Source organism: Lepus europaeus, chromosome 2 (assembly GCF_033115175.1).
Source record: "Lepus europaeus isolate LE1 chromosome 2, mLepTim1.pri, whole genome shotgun sequence".
Lineage (NCBI taxonomy): Eukaryota > Metazoa > Chordata > Mammalia > Lagomorpha > Leporidae > Lepus > Lepus europaeus.
Genome location: NC_084828.1, coordinates 36,426,665 through 36,446,935, shown reverse-complemented (window position 1 = coordinate 36,446,935; position 20,271 = coordinate 36,426,665). Strand labels below are relative to the sequence as shown.

The 20,271-nt window shown below is 37.4% G+C and overlaps 1 protein-coding gene across 1 annotated transcript in view; it reads left to right on the top strand.

The window, feature by feature from the left end:
* ROBO1 (roundabout guidance receptor 1) overlaps positions 1–20,271 on the top strand; it is a 453,969-nt gene that overhangs the window by 67,715 nt on the left and 365,983 nt on the right. The window contains exon 2 of the mRNA XM_062206682.1: positions 5,741–6,067. Coding sequence (XP_062062666.1) covers positions 5,741–6,067 — 327 coding nt within the window. The remainder of the gene's footprint in view (positions 1–5,740; positions 6,068–20,271) is intronic.

The following is a 20,271-nucleotide window of genomic DNA, read 5'->3' as shown; positions in this document are numbered from 1 at the left end:
AGCTGGGACTTGAACAAGCACCCATATGGGATGCTGGCATTGTAAGTAGCGGCTTTACCCGCTACGCCACAGTGCCAACCCCATGCACAGTTTTTTATAATATGCATTTTCCATGAACTTTTTGATTTTACATATATATGATAGTGACAGAATGTACATGGGTACCATTTCTTGGCAGGACGATTGCAGTCACTAATATTTGATGCTTAGAGTGTTTCTCTATATTGTCTGACAGTCTTGTACAGTTGGTTCTCTCTCCTGTCTCTGAGATCACTATCCACAGATTCAAAGTATTGGCTCAAAAATATTGGGGGAAAAAAACTGTGATTTCACTGAGTATGTGCTTTTTATTCTTAACATTATTCCCTGAACAAAATAGCATATCAGCTATTTACTTACATCTACATTTTATTCCGCATTGAAAGTAATTGGGAGGATGTACATAGATTTTGTGCAAATACTACATATACCATTTTATATAAGGAACTTGAGCATCCATGGGTTTTGGTCAAGTAATGGAGCTCTTCCCCTGAGAATGGAAAGATGACTCTTGCTCTTCTCTATTTGGTTTTGGGGTAACACCATCAAAGTCCCTTTTTGAGAAAATGACAGTTACAGTGGGTAGCTGGGTGACTTTTGTCTTAAGTACACTGGTGGATAAAGGCTGGGAACCAGTTATATTGAGTTTTAATTGTACAAAGAATTGTGTAGGATTTGAATTTCTCAGAATATTTAATACTGATAATGTAAAGATGCTTAATTATAAAGCTCACATTTGGAAAAGATGATACTGTACAAGGAAAGCTTTATAACCTCATATATTCATTATCAAATTCCTGAGTTAAGTGACAATGAGATCATTTGGATTACAGGTAGATATTTTATGCATGATGAAAAATAAAATGCCATCAGGTTGAGTTTCATGCTGTTTTAGCATCTACATTTTAAAAGTAAACAATCAAAGCTAACACTTCCAGTGTTGGAAGCAAGAATGGATAATGCATATTTATCTATAGATTTTTAACTAATTAATCCTAATGTGTTTATGGAATATTTGGAAAGAGCAAGGGTTTTGGGTTTAACTAGGATTAAATTCCAGCACTGCTGTCTCCCAGCTTATTCTTGCTTCTCATATGGACCCCAGACATAAGGACACTCACCTGGTGAAGATACTGTTGTGATAAAGGAGGTGAAAGGGAGTTAATGGTAGTTTCTGTTTTCATTCCTTTTCTTCCTCTTTAGACTTGATAAGGAATAATTTATTATGTTTTATAAAAATGATTTCCATTTATGGTTTATATTACTGAGGTTAACCAATCATGCATTATAAATATTAATACAAATTAGAAAATCCCTTTCCTGAAGGTTTTACATTTTAAGAAGCACAGAATTTTTATATTTTTGTAACAATCTACAAATAGTATATTTGGTTGTATAGTCACACAGCATTTTTTGTAACCCTGTTCATTCTCTTTAGATTATTGTAGGCTTAATACAGTATATTTTCTCCTGGGATGTGTTTCTCAGAAGCAGTGTTCGTTGGGATAGCCTACCAAAAAAAAAAAAAAAAAAAAAAAGAGGTGACCAAAGAAGTTTAGGATGTGCTTCTGGCATACCATAATATATATTTGCAAGACTGAAGATCCTGAGAACTGCAACTTTTTTTTTCTTTGTGTATTAACTATTAACAATCAGAGGAAAGGGTATTCCTTGGAGCATTTTTGAAAATTGTCCTTCAATAATATAGAAAGCATTTTTGTTGCTGGGACTTTTATATAATGCTGCTGTAGAAACATTGTGTTGGAAACTTGGGCCTGAGTTCCCTGCTCCCAAAAGTCATATTGGCTGTGGTCCAACTGCGTGGAACTGTAAGTTAGGGACAGAGAGCGCTCAGCAGCACTGCGCTGTGTGGAGCGTGGTTGACCTCCAGGTTCTGTAATTGCCCGTTACTTCCTCTACTCCCTCTCCCTCGGCAGTTTTATTCTTTCCCATGGTTTTCATTGCCAGCTCTATTCTCATTGACAGCTCCAGCTGAGATTTCTTTTCTAAGGTCAGACTTGGATATACAGTTGGCAACTTGTCATTTCCATTCGGAGATTCTAGAAGTACCCCAAACTTGTCTCAAACTGAATTAATCATCTTGTCCACCCTTTATCTTCTCACCAAATCTTAGTCTTTTATTTCCTGGCTTCATTGAGAGTACCTTTCACCCACTACAGAAAACAGTCTCGGAATCTCCCTACCTCTGCTTCTGCTCCATCCTGCGTATTTCCAGTTTCTTCATCCCCTATATTGCCGGTGTTTAGATTTCATTGATTGTTTAAAAAAACATTTTTTTAAATTATTTGAGGGGCTGGCGCTGTGGCATAGCAGGTTAAGCTGTTGCCTGCATCACCAGCATCTGGTATAGGCACAAGTTGAAGTTCCAGCTGTTCCACTTCCGGTCCAGCTCCCTGCTATTGTGCCTGGGAAAGCAGTAGAGGATGGCCCATGTACTTGGGCCTCAGCACCCAAGTAGTTCTGGATGAAGCACCTGGCTCCTGACTTCAGCTTGGCCCTGTTCCGGCCATTACATCCATCTCTCTCTCTTCCCCAATGTCTCTGTAGCTCTGCCTTTCAAGTAGATAAATACATCTTTTTAAAAATTTATTTAAGAGGAGGAGAGGGAGAGCCAGCACACCTCCATTATACACTCTATGAATGCCCACAACAGCTAGGATTGGCCTGGGCTTATCATGAACCAGGAATACAATCCAGGTCTTCCCTGTGGGAGACAGGAACTCATTTATTTGCACCATCATGGCTGCTTCACAGAGTCTGTATTAGCAGGAAGCTGGAATTGAGAACTAGAGTTGAACCCAGGTGCTGTAATGTGGCATACAGACATCTCAGCTGGCAACTTATGCATTAGGTAAACACTCACCCCTCTATTGATTTTCACCTAGTATCTCTGGATTTCTCCCTGTATTTTCCTTTTTGTCTATCAATGTCTAAATTTAGGTTCTTGGACTTTTTCTTCATGAAGGCATGTGTGTCTTTCCACTTCTTTCCTAGCTTAGCCTGGAAAATGTAGTTTCTTTAAACCGAACAACCACATTGATCCCTTGTTTAAAATTCTAATATGGTTTCCTGTTGCCTTCAAAAATGCTCCAGAACTCTGTTGTGAAATACAAAGCTCATCACATGATTTTTTTAAGCCGTTTCTTCTGGCTCATGCTTCCCAGTCTCACATGCACCTGATATTCAGGCCGCCATAACCTACCTGCAGGTCCCCTGAGTGTCTTATGCTCTCCTGTAGCTATGCCTAGGCTGAAACCATTTCCTTCCTTTACATTCTGGCTCAGTCTTCAGGTCTCATCTCTAGTTTCCTGTCTCCAAATACTTTGTCTGACCTGCTCAGGTAGTCTGTGGTGCCCTTGTGTTTTCCTAGCAACCTATGCCACTGTATCTCCCATCTGAAATGGACTCTCAGAATTTAAAATAAAATTTGCTTTAATCAAATATCTATCATCTCAGCAGTTAATCCTCATTAACATTTTCACAGCCAAGGTAAAGGTCAATAATATAACACTATTTTCTGAAGTTCTACAGCACTGGCAATTATGAGTAATCTAAAATCCAATCTAAATTTCACTTGACTCAATGTAGCCTTTGTGGTAGAGTGTGGGTTTCCAAGTTATTTTTTCCCTGATGTTGCTGGTTTCTTTGGCCCTTTCTGAGAGCTTGGTTTCATTTAAAGACCTTACAACATGCTATATACCACTCACTAAAGCTATTTTACAATATTTCACATTATGAAAGTAGCACTCGTTTCAGATTATACTTTTTGTGTCATAGTAGATGTAAGCAAATAATATATCTGAGTTTTATTTTTCATTTATTCATTTTATTAAGAAAACTATTAATTGCATTAGTTACAAATGAATTAAAAGATATAAATAAGCCTTATGTGGAGTTTATGAAATATTGAACAGTGTGGCTGTTAGTTACAATTTAGAAAAATAAAATCTTTTGAAGTCTCTAGAATGCGGGATTCTTGAGCTTCATTCTGCTCAGTTAGGTACTTTTTCCCAACACTTCATTCTTTTCGTTTATTTGATACATATTTATTGAGAATTGGAGTATGCTGAGCACTCAGCTAAGCATCAGGCAAACAACAGGGAGCAAACTCAGACCACTGATAAGAGTAGAGGGAAAGAGACATATTGAAAAGATTAGGCACATAGATTTAAATTATAATTCTGATCACTCTGGCCAGGGGTGGCTTTATATGTTAGGTGTGTGATAACAGCATTTAATTGCTTGGTGAAAGATCAGGGAAGGCAAGGATTTGAAGCATCTGTGGGTGCGGATAAACTAGGATAAGAGTTTTTGGAGCCCAGGTCCTGGGGCAGGCTCTGGCCATGTGTCTGGAGGAAGCACAGTATATGTGTGGAACTAACAGCAGGCTGAGTGAAGAGATCAGACAAAGGAGTGAACAGGAGGAGTCTGGAGACAGAAGGAGTCTGGAGAGTCTGGCTCTTGTGGGCCTTGTTAACAGCCTTATCTGTACAGCAGTAAGTTTATTTTAACAGCCACTGCAGTAGAGGAAGACCTAGGTTGTATTTGCATTTCAAAGCCATCATCTGGATAGATAGAAGGGAAACCTTTTAAGTAGTTTTCCTAAATGTGGTATGAAGGGATAACTGTTGGACCTGGAATGCTTGCTAGCTGTAGCGATCAGGATGAGTAGATTGACTTGGGAACTTTGGGGGAGGATTTAGAAACAGAAGGGGGTGTGTTCAGGAAGACTGATTTCTGTTTTGCCTTATTCTTTGCAATGCGGGCACTATATGAGAGCAAGATTCAGGGCTCAAGTTAAGGGACACCCCGGACAGTTAAATTTAAGAATTCTTTGAGACATTTACATATTTGTTCTATACATAGCAGTAATAAGATAGGGATATTTAAAAATGTGAAGCATCTTTATTTTTGAAATTATGCTTTCTTTGTAAAAAATAAGGTACAGACACAAACATTTAAATAGCATATACATTCAGGGCCTCATTTATTAGGTAATACAGAAGGTGTAAAATGCAGATCTCAATATCTTTTTCTATTTTCTATTGTGCTTAAATATTTAAACTCAGTTATTTAATGTTTCATCTTTGAAGTTATTAAAATGTCAATTACTGGTAAGCAATTATGAAATTATTAGTAGCAACTCTGAGGGAGCTATATTTGTAAAACATCAGGTATAAAAATGTATAGAATGAAAGATGAGACGTAACACTCCATATAAAGGAGAGTTTCATTACATATTTGAATATAAATATTCAGTAGTTACAGCATATGTTTGGTGAAAAGTACTGAGGAGGAGATTCCAGGGAGCCATGCCATTATATGTGATAGTCTGGAAGCTGTTCACCGGTTCTTTCACACATTCCTCTGTAGACACAGGCACCAGACATGGTATAAACAGACAGTGTAATGGGTACTCAGAGGATTTGTGGAGGTGATGTAAGAGAGGACCAGATTTGTAAGGGGAAACGCTGAGAAAGAGAACTTTGCAAGTGGGAGTTCAAAAGGAGTCAGAGGTGGGAAGGTGTAGTCAAGGGGTCCACCAGAAGGATTAGTCAGTACGTAGGGTGGGAGGAGGAGGCCAACACTATAAAGGGTTTGCACAGCAGTGTTAAAGCCTAAGAGGCTTTACCCTGTTTTCAAGTGACAGTTGAACATCTTCTGTCCTTTTCTTCTGCAGGCTCCCGTCTTCGTCAGGAAGATTTTCCACCTCGCATTGTTGAACACCCTTCTGACCTAATCGTCTCAAAAGGAGAACCTGCCACTCTGAACTGTAAAGCAGAAGGCCGCCCCACGCCCACCATTGAATGGTACAAAGGCGGGGAGAGAGTGGAGACAGACAAGGATGACCCTCGCTCCCACCGGATGTTGCTGCCAAGTGGATCTTTATTTTTCTTACGCATCGTGCATGGACGAAAAAGTAGGCCCGATGAAGGCGTCTACGTCTGTGTAGCAAGGAATTACCTCGGAGAGGCTGTGAGCCACAATGCATCGCTGGAGGTAGCTAGTAAGTAAAATCGGCTGTGTTGGGCCAGGGGAGTGGTAGCTGGGTCATTGTCTTGATAAGGGCGGTAAGAAACTAAATCCCGTATCACAGGCTGTCCCTGATTCTATCTATATAGTCTATACTGTTTGATTTTCTTCTCCTCCTAGCCGGTTCTTCAGGTTTAATGGGATTAATTTCGTTGTTGAACTATTTGACTTTTGATTTGGAGCTGTTTTCTGTAGAACATCTTCATTAGATTTTTTTTCCCTCCTTTGTTTCTTTAAAATATAATAAAAATAAGAATTTTTCTTATAAGTAGAATAATGTGTGATATTTTAAATTTATCTTCATTAACAGAAATGTTTTTAAAGGTAGTCAAAGTATGGTTTTAAGCTGTTTCTAATTCTTGGAAATGTATTATACTTCTGTTACAGCTGTATCCAGGAAAAGTATGTATATACTTTATAATTTATTAGGCTGGCTACTGTGGTGGGCCCTAGGAGGAAAACAGGTGTATGTAATCCCCAGGTCATGATGGTTTGGTTTATTTAAACAAAGACCAAATGTATCTCACTTGAAATTACTTCAGTAAGGATTTGTTAACTAAATAAAATTGTTATATCCAGAGTCTAGAAGTAGGTTGTGTTTGAATAAGAATTGGACCAATCTTATTTTCTGTCCACATTCAAGAGATAGTAAAAAATTCAGTTTCTTGAAAAGAATCCTGCTGTGTATATATGAAAGAAATTATGAGTTGCATAGGCATGGGAAAGATGAGTGAAACTTAGGTATGAGTCATTTTGTTTAGCCATATACCATTACATATAAACCTATTTACATAATTATGTGGGTATTTATATATGATATTTTACAAGATGATTGATATTTTAATATAACTTCTCACAATTTTAATTATCAATTTTTATGATACCCAATGTTATGTCTAATATTCAATTTGAATATACAGAACCTTACTATTATAAAATTATATTTTCAGGAAGCAATTTAGGGACAGATTATTCAAACTCAATCATATTATTAATGTGGACTCAGTGCCAGAGAATTTAAATGATTTGAGTACCCTCACAGGGTAATGTACTACTTGTGTTGGAATGCCAAGGATATCTGATAACATGAAATATTATTAAATCGAGCAAAAATTGAAGTGACCATCCTAAACTATAGCAAAAGTAGCGATTCTTGTTTTAAATTACATTTTCTTGAAGTATACATTTATATTTTTCTGTTGATAATGGTCTTATAGTCTTTCTTATAAGGCCTTGATTCTCAGTGAAGGTCTTAGATGTAAATCAGTGAGGTATATGGAAGCTGTAATCACAGCAGGAAGCTATTTTGCTTTTGCTATTCCCAGTTTTAAATGTGGTCCAAGCCAAAGACGTTTAAATGCTCAATTTTTGTGCTTTGATAAAGCCATCATTCACAGTTATGATATTAGCATCTTTGTAACTTTTGACCAATTTGTATTTAAGAGTCATTGGTCTCTGTGGGGATAAAATTAAGTTAATGTTTGAAAACAAATTGAGATAATAAAGAAAAATGACATACATGACCTAGGCCAGCTCTTATTTTTGATAGGTAAGAAATTGAAGACCAGAAGAAAAAAATGAGTGTTCTCTGGAACTATAATTTGTTACAAATGAAGTGTATACAAGTATCAAAGATCATCTTTTGTTTTATTTCTTACTCACATTCTTAATGTTAGAGTTAAAACAAATAAAGCAAAACATTATAGACTTGAAGTTCTACATGCTTACCTTCTAGATCGTTCTTATGACAACACCTCTAGTTTTGCCTCTGAGGATCAAGATACTCTTAACGCACTGGGATTTAGAGAGTTGTCTTTTCTAATCTGAGTTTTTGTAGACATTTTAATGGTACTATGAGTTTCAGTTAAGTTCTCTAAGATAGACATTCCATTACCTTGAAAGACCAGTATGTGAAAAGCTCTCCATTTTAGTGAAGAAGTGTTCTGTCCTGGAATTCAAACCAGACATAAAACCATTATGTCACTTCTCCCAACACAGTATTCAAATCTGAGCCCTTTAGTTCATAATGTAACATTATGTTTTTCATTGTATCTCCAAAATGTTTTCAAGCTCCAAATGAAAAAGTATAATGCAATTCATTGAATAAAATTTAATGTAAGTCCTGCAAAAAATACTCCAAAATGATATTCAGCTGCAATCCATATACATGTAAAGTGAGTAATATATAGATTTGAGATATTTCTTAAATGTAGCTTGGTATTAATAATAATAGTTTGAGAATAAGCATCATTATTCATGATAAGGATAATTGTTTGCAACCCTGAGAAAAGTTTGAGCAGTTTTACATCCAATAGTTTTTTTACTAATTTAATTACAGTGATGAAAAGCATGTTTTTGTTTGGATAAACTGTATTATTTGGGCACAGAGTAGGGGGAAAATTAAGTACCCTGAACTTAGAAAGTGTTTGTATGTTGATAAAGTTTACAAATTAGTATCAAGTAAATTTGTGGTTGACTGTAGTATTAACAGATATACAGTAATTCTATTCTCCTTATTTCAGTTAGTTATTCTAGACAATTGTACCACATTCACCATTTTAAAGCAGACTGTGTGCTAAAGTTAGAGCTAGCTTTTGGACCTTACACAAATAAACAAGGTAGAGATAGAGGGAAGCATGGAGAAGTTGATTAGTTAAAAGTAATGTGATAAGTTGTTTTCCAGTTTTTCCTGGAGAGTATTATTCCATTTTTAAAGTGTTTCCTTAGTTTAGGCATCAGAAATTAAGTAAGAACTGTTGTTATTCTCCTCAAGATTCAGATACAGGAAGACAAATATTGTAACTGATTTTTTTTTCTTTTTTTTAGTGCAACTATAGCCCCAAGTAATAGCATTAACGAAACTGTCTTGAGGCAAGGCAGGTCTCACAGGCCAGTTGTTGGTAATGCTTTTGAAAACATTTATCTGTGTTTTATTTGCCTTTAACCCAAGTTTTACAGCTGTAACAACTGGATTTCTTGGTTTCTAACAATTGTCAATCTGTCAAACACTGAGGAAAAAATGATGGGGAATGCCATTTTAAAAACCTTTCTTTCTGTTTAGAAATGATAATTTATTGTCTGTTGTCCCTTTAATATTTAAATTGGAGTAGTGCATCAAAAGGATTTTATTTATTGGTGAACTTAGGATAATTTATTTTTAGTTTTATTTACACCCTTGTTTTTACCAGGGTGGATCACAGTGCAGAGTTTAGGACAGTACTGGTGCTGATCCTTGCTTTTTTAAAAAAAACTCTTTGTGAAATTTCAATTTTGACGCAGTTGAACTTAAATGATAGGAAATAATAATCCTTATTTCTAAATTTTCCAGTGAGACTGTTTAGAAGTTTGATTTTGTAAGGAAACAATTTTGAATCACAGGTATATTCTTAAAAATTTTATTTTCTTAACAAGCTAAGAATAACATATCTTGATGTGGACATTAAATTACATAATATAGAAAACATCACTGTTTCTGAGACTTATGAAAACTCACTATTGTGTTTTTCAGTTTCAAACCCTGCTTTCAGAAGCAATCTTGCTAACATTTTTTTCCTTATTTTGTATTATTTCCATTTGAGAGTCTATGAAATGTCTAGAAAAATATTCCAGTGGTTTGTTCTCCTACACTTAACATTGCTGTTGATTAAACTTTGAATTCCATGTTACGCCTGGCACAGATTGATGGCATGGTCTTTGACACAACTTATATTTAATAAGTAATTTGATCTTGGATAATTACACTGAATTTTAAGAAAATTAACTTGAACTTTGACTCTCATGCTTTCCAATGTAGAACATGCTTCCCTATGTCATCTGCCGAACACTGTACAGTCAGCATATGGCTATTTGTTTGCTATGTAAGCTGTTTTCTCTTGAGGAAGGGAAATTCCTTTCAGGCAAGGCAAGCATCTGCTGGCTATCTTAGCATCAAAACCATAAAAGTGCACTTTCCTGAAAAAAAATCATTTTATTAATTAAGGACTGATTCTTTCTAGATTTTATTAAATTGAATGTTTTTATTTATTTAAAGAAAAATTTATTTATTTGAAAGATAGAATTACACAGAGAGAGGGAGAGACAGAGATATCTTCCATCTGCTGGCTCACTCCCTGGAGGGCCATAGTGGCCATGGCTGGACCAGGCCCAAGCGAGGAGCCAGGAGCTTTATCCTGGTCACCCACATAAGTGGCAGAGGTCCAAGTACTCGGGCCATCTTCTGCTGCTTTTCCTAGGTCATCAGCAGGGAGCTGGGTTCAAAGTAGATCTTAATGAATTGATTCATTATGTATGAAAACATACATGTGAATATTGTTAATATGGTGACTGGTATGTAGTTACAATTCATATGTAAATTGTTGTTGCTGTTTTCACATTTCTCTCTTTAATTCCATTATGGTCAGACATATGGTCAGAATTTAAGGATTATTTATTCAAACCTCATACCTGAAGGAAGTCTAGATGCTTCTAATGTCAAACATGGAATCAATTTTGACTCCGTTGTTTTTTTTTTTTTTAAAGATTTATTTTATTTTATTTATTTGAAAGGCAGAGTTAGAGAGAGAGAGAGAGAGAGAGAGAGAGATCTTCCATCCACTGGTTCATTCCCCAAATGGCCACAACAGCCAGGGTTGGGCCAGGCTGAAGCCAGGAGTCAGGAGCTTCATCTAGGTAACCCCCGATGGGTACAAGGGCCTAAGCACTTGGGCCATCCTCTGCTGCTTTCCCAGGTGCATCTCCATGTGGGAGACCCAGAAGAAGCTCCTGGCTCCTGGCTTTGGATTGGTGCAGCTCTAGCTGTTGCAGCCAATTGAGGAGTGACCCAGTGGATGGAAGACCTCTCTCTCTCTCTCTCTCCCTTTCCCTCCCTCCCTCTCTCTCTGCCTCTCCTTCTCTCTGTGTAACTCTGATTTTCAAATAAGTAAATAAATCTTTAAAACAAAACAAAACAAAAGACTAACTGGGGATGTTCAGCTCTCCAGACTGGATGTTAATAATCATTGTCGTCTCCTAGATGTGCTCTCCTGGAACAGATTCAATTTAGTAATTTGGGGGTTAAAGGTGACATATTCCATTACCATTTTCATGACTCACTCCTTTTATTTTTTCAAAAGTAGATGATATTCATACATGCTGAAAAGTATTGAGATGATGATTTCAACACTAGTTGATATTTAGCTACCAAGCCCCTGGAGGCTTCCAGAAAATCAACTCAGTACTTTGTTATTTAAAGGAAATTCTTGGCAGTATTTCCTTGTATTAACTGTACTGTCTTTAAAAACTAATAAAATAAAAATATCATCTCTCAAATCTTGTCAGATCACTGCTCCTTTTAATCCTCCTAATTTACTTAGGATTTAAGTGTCAGAAATCTTTCTTACATGCATTGACTGCCTTGAGAATCATTTATAGTTATTTTTCAATTTTTTAAATTAAGTTTACTTAACATGAATACACATCTGTTTAGCATAATTAATCTTAACTAGTATAAAATAATTTAGAGGAAGCTATCATTACTTATCTGTTTCCACTTTTTAATCCATACTTGCTTTAGTATTGGCTTGTCATGTTAGAAGAAAGCACTACTGAATGTGTTTGAGGGATACAAGTTCTTTTGTCTTGGTTACACAATATGGGCATTAAAATGTTGTATTTTAAAAAGCCCAAAATCACGTAAAATATGGAGAATACCAAAATATGGTTTATCAAAAAGAATAATACTACTTTTTCTTAAATACCTCCTTCCCAGCTTTTTGTTTAGCTCCAGCTACTTAGTGGTAAGCTAAAAGAACAGTAGCACTAAAAGGTCATGAGGAAATTATAGACTTGGGCATATCTGAGAAAATGAAAGATGATTAGTATGGCAATATGAGTAAAGGAGATGGCTAAAGGGGTGGGCAGGGGCTACGTTGTGCAGAGTCCTGAGGCTGTGTTAAGGGTGTTGGGTTGTATGCTTGGTGCAGTGAGAGGCATGAAGGTTTTTAAGTGATGGTAGAGGTGAAGTAGGTTGATTTACATATTAATACACCACCCATGTGGTACCTGAGTACCACAGATGTAGAGAATGGACGTCAATCTGGAGGCTCTTGTGTAATTCCATGCAAGAAATGCTGATAATTTGAAGCTGGTGGTTGTAATAGAAGCAGAAAAGAGAGGATTAGATTAGAGATTGAAGATTTGCAAGAGATGCAGTTATTGGTGATGATAAGGTCAAGGTCACTTTTTTATTTTATTTTATTTTATTTTATTTTTTTTAATTTTTGACAGGCAGAGTGGACAGTGAGAGAGAGAGATAGAGAGAAAGGTCTTCCTTTTGCCGTTGGTTCCACCCTCCAATGGCCGCCGCGGTAGCGCGCTGCGGCCGGCGCACCGTGCTGATCCGATGGCAGGAGCCAGGTGCTTATCCTGGTCTCCCATGGGGCGCAGGGCCCAAGCACTTGGGCCATCCTCCACTGCACTCCCTGGCCACAGCAGAGAGCTGGCCTGGAAGAGGGGCAACCGGGACAGGATCGGTGCCCCGACCGGGACTAGAACCCGGTGTGCCGGCGCCGCAAGGCGAAGGATTAGCCTAGTGAGCCGCGGCGCCGGCCCAAGGTCACTTTTATGACTTTCAAAACAATTCATAAATTTGGATTGAAATTTGTGAACTTCAAATATTTTCCAGAGGTTCACCATTCTCCCACTGCCATTAAGGTCCCATTGAATTGCACTTCTCTGTTTCCTTACCTGGAATGTGCTGCCCTTCTGGGTCCACTGGTTACTCCCTTACCATCAGCACAAGGGTTCCCTTCCTCTGGAGCTGTATTGTGCCCAATGCACCCAAACCCCATGTCCTTACTTGTCTTGCTGGGTTCAGCCCCTTGCTGCCTGTGCTCACTTGGTGCCCAGTACACACCTTCAGCATACTATATAGTCTCAAAGAACAACATTTATCTTTGCATCCCAAGTGCCTACTGTTATTCTTGGCACATTGTTAGTGGAGGTATCTATTGTATAACCCAGAAATGTTTTAGTTTATGTGTGTTGAAAGCATAAAGGATCATAATGCCACTTCAAGGAGCAGGCTAATATACTGTTTTCAACCATTCCTGAACCAGTTTCTGTGTAAAGTTAAGTGGTTCATGTGACCTCAGACACTGGTTTGAATGTATAGTACTTAGAATGCAGTCATCAGGTACTGTTTCCCTGAGTGTTTTTTTTTTTTTTTCTTGCATTCAAAGTGCTGGGGTGTTTAAGTGTCTCTTCTGAGTGTAACATTACTTTCCAAATTTAGCTAATCTCCAACAGTATATAAACCTAGTGCCTGTAGAGCCTGCTCCCTAAGTAGGTGACTCCTCTTAGCAATATCAACCTGTGTTTAGGGTCATAATGGCTGGCTAATTGAAAATAAATAGGAATAAACGTGTCCTGGCTGATGAGGAAGCAGTTGCTGCGTTCACAAGGCCTGAAGGACTTGAGGTTACTTGAGACACTTTACTAGTGTAAACCATACCTAGCAACTTTTCTTTCTCTTTTACTTTCTGGGTATGGATCAAACACACAAAATGGTTTTTCTGTAAAACAATATTATTTGTACTGTTGTGTTTTCCAGTAATCTGTATGTTATACAAAAAGTTATTGTCATAGTTAGGTTTTTCATATTTTTTTATTTCTATAAGGTGAACAAATTTCATGTATTTCATATATCAGGATTTAGGAGCATAGTGGAGCTTCCCACCCATACCTCCCACCCACCCATGTTCCTACCCTCCCTGCTCCTTCATTTCTTATTCTTTATTTTAATTTTTACAGTGAATTCAGCAAATAGTAAGAACAAACCACTGTTCCCCAATGGTAGAGACAGGGGCTGTAAACAATGATCAGTTCTCAAAATATCAGTTTCGCTCGTATACATTTCATTTTTGTACTCTATCAATAGTTAACATAGATAAGGGAAAACATGATATTTAGTGAAGCAAATTGGATGAAAAATCACAGGGAAAGTTCAACACAGTAATGTTTTTGAGTTATTATAATCTTAAGCTGTGGTTTGTGGTGGATGAAACAAAACAAAAGACCCAGGTTAGTTAAAATCATGAAAAGCCAATGGAAATCTAAATAATACAATAATGAGGCAAAACAGGGGTAGGAAATAGAAGACACCACGTGGATGATATTGTATTGGTCAGTGCACTGGTAGCACACTTAGGTGTGGGAAATTTGGTGTATTGCAGGCAACAAATGGAATTTTGTTCTTCAAAATGGGGTCCATGGACCTGCAGCATTGGCATTGCTTTGAAGCATGCAGTGTTGGGGGCCTCAGTCAAGATCCCCTGAATCAGACCTATGTTCCTATTTTTGTGCTCCTGTTTTTGTAACATGCCAATGTGATTCATATGCAAATTCAAATCTGAAAGCTCTACCATATATCTTGTATCTTCATTAGCATCGACTTTAAAAAGGCATGGAGGAAGTTTCAGTAACCTTAGAAAAATCAATATGGAACATTAAACTGGAGTTCATAGACCCCTGCTCTTCCCTTAGAGCCAAACACACCCTTTGGCAATATGAGCAGAACATGGTTGACTTTTTAAAAATATTTCATTAATTTTTATTTGAAAGACACACACAGAGGGAGGGAGGGAAGAAGAGGGGGGTATGTCTTCTGTCAGTTGATTTGCCTTCCAAATGTCTACAGCAGGCAGGCCTGGACCAGGCCAAACCCAGGAGCTCAAAACTCCATCGGAGTCTCCCACATGGGTGCATTAGCAGGAAGCTGGATCACAATTAGAGTAGCTAGGTTGGAATCCAGGCACTCCAGTATGGGATGTGGACAACATAACTTCTGTGCCAAGTAACCCATTCCCTGGCTCGTATCACTGCTTCTCACAGTGAGAATAGATGAAAAATATCTTAGGAGTCTTTAAGTAAATTCATGAAGACCTGTATTTACTTAGTGTAATGCAAAAGTGAAATTCTAGATTCTTTATTTAGTCTGCATTAACTAGAATGAACTCTGTAGAAAGCATAGATTTCATTAATAAGCATGCAAACATGCTAGAAGGGTCATTTGGAAGTCATTTAATGTATCCTGCTGACTTTTAGTTTAAATTGCCTAAAGATAATTTGTTATAATAAAAAAGATTCAGAGCAAAAGATTATGTAGCCTCCATCAGCAGTATAACTTACATGTACCAGCATTTGCTAACACAAAGTTATTACTTTAATTTGCTTAAATCCTATTCTTAGCCTAAGTCTTTCTTTAATTTTATATGCTAAATGATAACAGAGGAAAGCTATATATATATATAAATATATATATATGGTGGCTCATATGTTTGAAGACTGTTATTGGGTAGGACCTAATTTTTAATAAAGCATATCTGATGTTTAAGTTTCTAAGTATAATAAAACAATTTCTAATTTCAGTGTCTTAGTCTCTAAAGTGGAAATTGTGGCTTGAGTCACATTTTAAGTTGTGTCGTATTTAACCTAAGGTTCAAGTTGAAGTTTTAATGGTGTGTATGACATTTTAAACTTGTCAAGAGAAATAAAGGTTTATGATCGAGTTATTTAGTATGCCTTAATGAGGCCATTTTTAATCTTATTCAGGAAGTGATGGAGCAAATTTAGACTAAAAGCCAGAAAGAAAAAGAAGATGGGAAGAGACAGCCTCCTCCTGCCAAAGGATTTATGTTCTGTCTCAAGCTCTCTCTTCCACCACCCTGTATCTTTACCGAATAATACTGAACTGTATTGGTATTGAGTTACCCTTCTATCAGATTCTTGTCTTAGACACCAGAAAAATAGGTTAGAAGCCTGCATCTGATGAAGCAGGACATTAGAGCAGTTTGATCCTGTACGTCAGCACTTGTCACAGCTTCCCCTGATGACGCCCCTGAGTTCTCCACAGATGCACGTGTGGCAGTCTTATTGGATCTTGCCTAAGGGAATTCTTAGAAAATATGACTCAGTGTATCTTCCATTGGGACCAGCTCTGAGAAGAAAGTAGCAGTAAGCAATGTGTGATGGGAGCTGGTGGATTGAAAACCTCTGCTGTTCTCTCTATTACTCATAGCTTTTGCCTGAATCACTCAAAATAACCTTAAAATTCAATGTTCAAATTCTGATATTGATAGGCAATTAAGCCAGTTACTTAAACATTTTTCTTTCCTCTTTTTAAAAAAGGATTTACCACTTAGGGCTCCACATGATCTATGAAATGGGTTCTGGTGGACCATGCAGATTTTAATTCTTAAACCCTCCCTCAGTTATAATCATGAACCTCAGGTGAACACATTTTGTGTCCTTCTCTGAGAAGAGTTTTGCCATAATGGGCTCTTTTAACACTACCATAATGGACATTATGGAAACTTTCCATTGTTAGATATAATTAATTCTGTCACTAAGTTAAAACAAATTTTGTTTCTAGCAAACCCACTGTTTAGCATGGGTGTTTGACTTCTCATGTGTGTTTGAAGTCATTTAACCTTTCCATTTCACTTCTCTCTCCTGTAAAATGGGGAATTGAATTCTGCTTACCTTCCAGAGGTTAGGGGAGGATTAAACAGGTTGATTCCTATAAAGTGTACCTGGCTGATAGCAAACACTCCCCATACAGCGGTAGTGCTGTTCTATCTGCTGCTGACTGTGCTAGGGTAATTGTTAGGTTGATCCCTTCCACTTATGTGGCCCCAAAGAATGTTTCTTTTCATTTCAAGAAGGCAAGTACTGAAAAAGGAATCCCATATATGGTTACATTTAGAATAATCTTTCTAGAATGATCACCAGGATTGGTTATCCCCTGATACAAGAGATTTTAAAATCTACATAAATATTTGTGAGAAGATATATCTTCTTCATATATCAGCACATGGTTTGCCTCTCATGAAAAATATTTCTGAGGGTTTGTAAAGCTATTGTTACTGGCATGGTTAGCATTTAAACATTTCACTGTGGCCATTCTAAGTGTATGTTCCAATGAATTATTTTCTGAACTATTAAAAGATAATTTGGAAAATATTTCTTTAAACAAACTTTTAAACGTGTCTGTTCTCCAAGACTTGGGAGTCTTTCAAATTATTAGCAAATGATATGAAACACAAGTAAGGGATTTAAATTATTGCAATTACACACTTATAAATAATGAAAAATATTTTGCATGGTTATTCTGACTTGGTGTCATGTAAAATATCTTGGATGAACGTTAGTACTTTGTAGTCTATGAGGGAAAATCTATTTCAAAAGCATATGTCAGGGTCAGATATATAGTTATCTTCAGTGATTCCATTTTTTGGGGGGGGGGCGGGGAAATAAGAGTTAGAGTAGAATATACTATTCAGTTTCCACTTTTTTTTCCTAGGCATATTTTCTTATGCTTCACCAGCATATTGTGGGACACAACAGGGGTCAATTCAGGATTTCAAATGTAGGTGATTCAAACATGATGTTTCACCAGATTTTGCAAAAAGCCATTTAGCACCATGTGTGGCCTTAGATTTTTCTCTCACCAATATCCTGTTACTCTTAATAGCCTTGACCCCAGCTTTCTAAACTTTGCCTTTTATAATGGATATAATTTACCTCTAGCAAGCATTTGGCATGGTTGTTCTTCTTTGTGATATATTCTCTTTCCCAGACTCTCATGGCACTCAGCTGTATCAAGACTGCATCCTACCGCACAGTAACCAAAGTCAGATAGGTTAATGGCGTAGCTTTCAGCTTGATTCTAGAGATGGGTCATCCAGAGAAAATATGGTGACTGTGTGATTTGCATCTTGTTTATCTGGTTGAATCTTTCTTAGCCCATAGCTGAAATGCTCAGGTATCTTCAGGATATTTTAAGTCTTTTTCTTTGTTTGCTCCATGACTTACCTTGGACAATCAGACCTAGCTCTTTGGATTCACCTACAAACTTTATGCCGAGTCAGTTTCTGTTCTCTTTTCTCTAGCCTAGACTGCTACATTCAGCTCCATTTGAATGTCTTGTTTGGTGCCTCTAGCTCAAATGTTCCAAAATGAGAATTTATCATCTTCCTTCTCATCCCTGTCTTTCCTTTGTTATAAATCACACCACTGTCCATCCAGACCCCCCAACCAGAAGCCAGAGGTTGACTCTTCCCTCCTTGTTTGTCATCTCTTCATATCAGTTGGTTAGCAGCTCTTCCTGTTTTTTTTTTTTTTTTTTCCCCCCTAACTAGCTTTGGAATCTTTCCATTTATTTCCATCACCTTTGCCGTTGTCCTAAACAGAATCACCTGCATTACTCACCTGGATAACTGTCAGATTCTTTACAGGTAAATACCTCAGCTCTCCCTCAGGTTGCTCATTCAGAGATTGTCACTTACTTCTAAAGTCTAAAATGACAGGCAGAGAGTAGAGTGATCCTGGCCAGGAACTTACCCCACTCCCTTCTAGCTGGAAAAAAGTCCTCTGACTGCCTCAGACCTCAGCAGAGCCATCACTTCTTGCAAGGCACGTTTTCAGTTTTTCTCAAACCCCTGAACTGTCACCACAAGTCAAGATTAACCTTACACCCAGCACCTTCTATTCCTTTATCACAGTTAACTCTATGTCCTACTTAAATCTAAACATGATGTATACCTTGTAGAAACTGGTACAGGTCATAAAGTGTGTATTATTACTGAATTTTTGTTAGTACAATATTCTGTACAATGATCCTGTTCATCCAAAAGCAATGCAAATATGTGTTCTTTGTATTTGAGGATCTACAATTTGTATTCCTTATCCAGTAGAAAGGAGAGTCCTATCTGGATGTGGTTTGCCGCAAAAGGTTCCTGCCCTGGGAGCTTGACCCTCAGTAGCCTTGTTGAGAGATGTTGGGAGATGGAACGTTTAAGAGATGGGGTGCCCAAATTTTCCATACATTAGTAAATGCTCTGCTTTTGCCCCATAATTTACCTATGTACAAACAAAATTTTGTGTAGAATGAAGTCTAATTAGAAGGCAAGTTTATGATTTTGCAACTCAGCTAAACTTTTTCCAAAAAACTTCAAGTTTGACAATAATATTTTAATACTTAACAGTATTTTCATTGATAGTTAAGAATATAAATGTCATATGCTTTTAAGTACAGTGGAATTATTTTGTAGAATTTCTACTAAATAGCAGTTACTATAAATGGATATTGAAAATAAAATGTTTGCTGTACATCTATAGAAAATAATACCATTTCCTTCTAAATTGTTTTCAGTTTCTTTTTTTAAGATATATTTATTTATTTGAAGGGCTGAGAGCAGTAGAGACAGATAAGGAGAAATAGAGTAAAAGAGCCTCCATCTCCTGTTTCACTCTTCAAATGGACTCAAGAGCCAGGGATGGGAAAAGCCAAGGTCAAGACCAGAAACTCGGCCTGCACTGTGGCTCACTAGGCTAATCCTCCACCTGCGCCTCCTGCACACCTGGTTCTAGTCCCGGTTGCTCCCCTTCCAGTCCAGCTCTCTGCTGTGGCCCGGGAGTGCAGTGGAGGATGGCCCAAGTCCTTGGGCCCTGCACCCACGTGGAAGACCAGAAGCACCTGGCTCCTGGCTTCGGATCAGTGCGGTGCGCTGGCCAAAGCATGCTGGCCGCAGCGGCCATTGGAGCATGAACCAACAGACAAGAAAGACCTTTCTCTCTGTCTCTCTCTCTCTCTCACTGTCCACTCTGCCCGTCAGAAAAAAAAAAAAAAAAGACCAGGAACTCTATTTAGGTCTCCCACATAGATAGCAGGGGCTCAAGTATTTGGGCCATCATTCTCTGTCTTCCCAGGCACATTAACAGGGAGCTGGATTAGAAGTTAAGCAGCTGAGACTTGAACCAGCACTCAGATATAGGATGCTGGTTTTGCAAACCACTGCAGCACAGTGCTGGCCCCAAATGGTTTCAGTTTTAAAGAAACTTTATTGGAGCCACAAAAGACGCACATACATACAAATTGAAGTATTTTTATTTGTCTGTTACAGGTGTGGTTACAGGTGTGTTTGATGTTTTAGGAACGTCAGGTTCAAATATTTTTTAGTTTTTTTAAAAAAAATAATAGTTGAAGCATATGATTTATTCATGAAATTGTGGATGGAGAAAATATGAAAGTATAAACTTGTCCTGAAATGCTGCAAGTACTGTTATAATTAGCTCAATTCTATTATAGATTTTTTCTTATAAATAATTTATATTTCAGTTTGCTTTCATCTTTTAAAATGG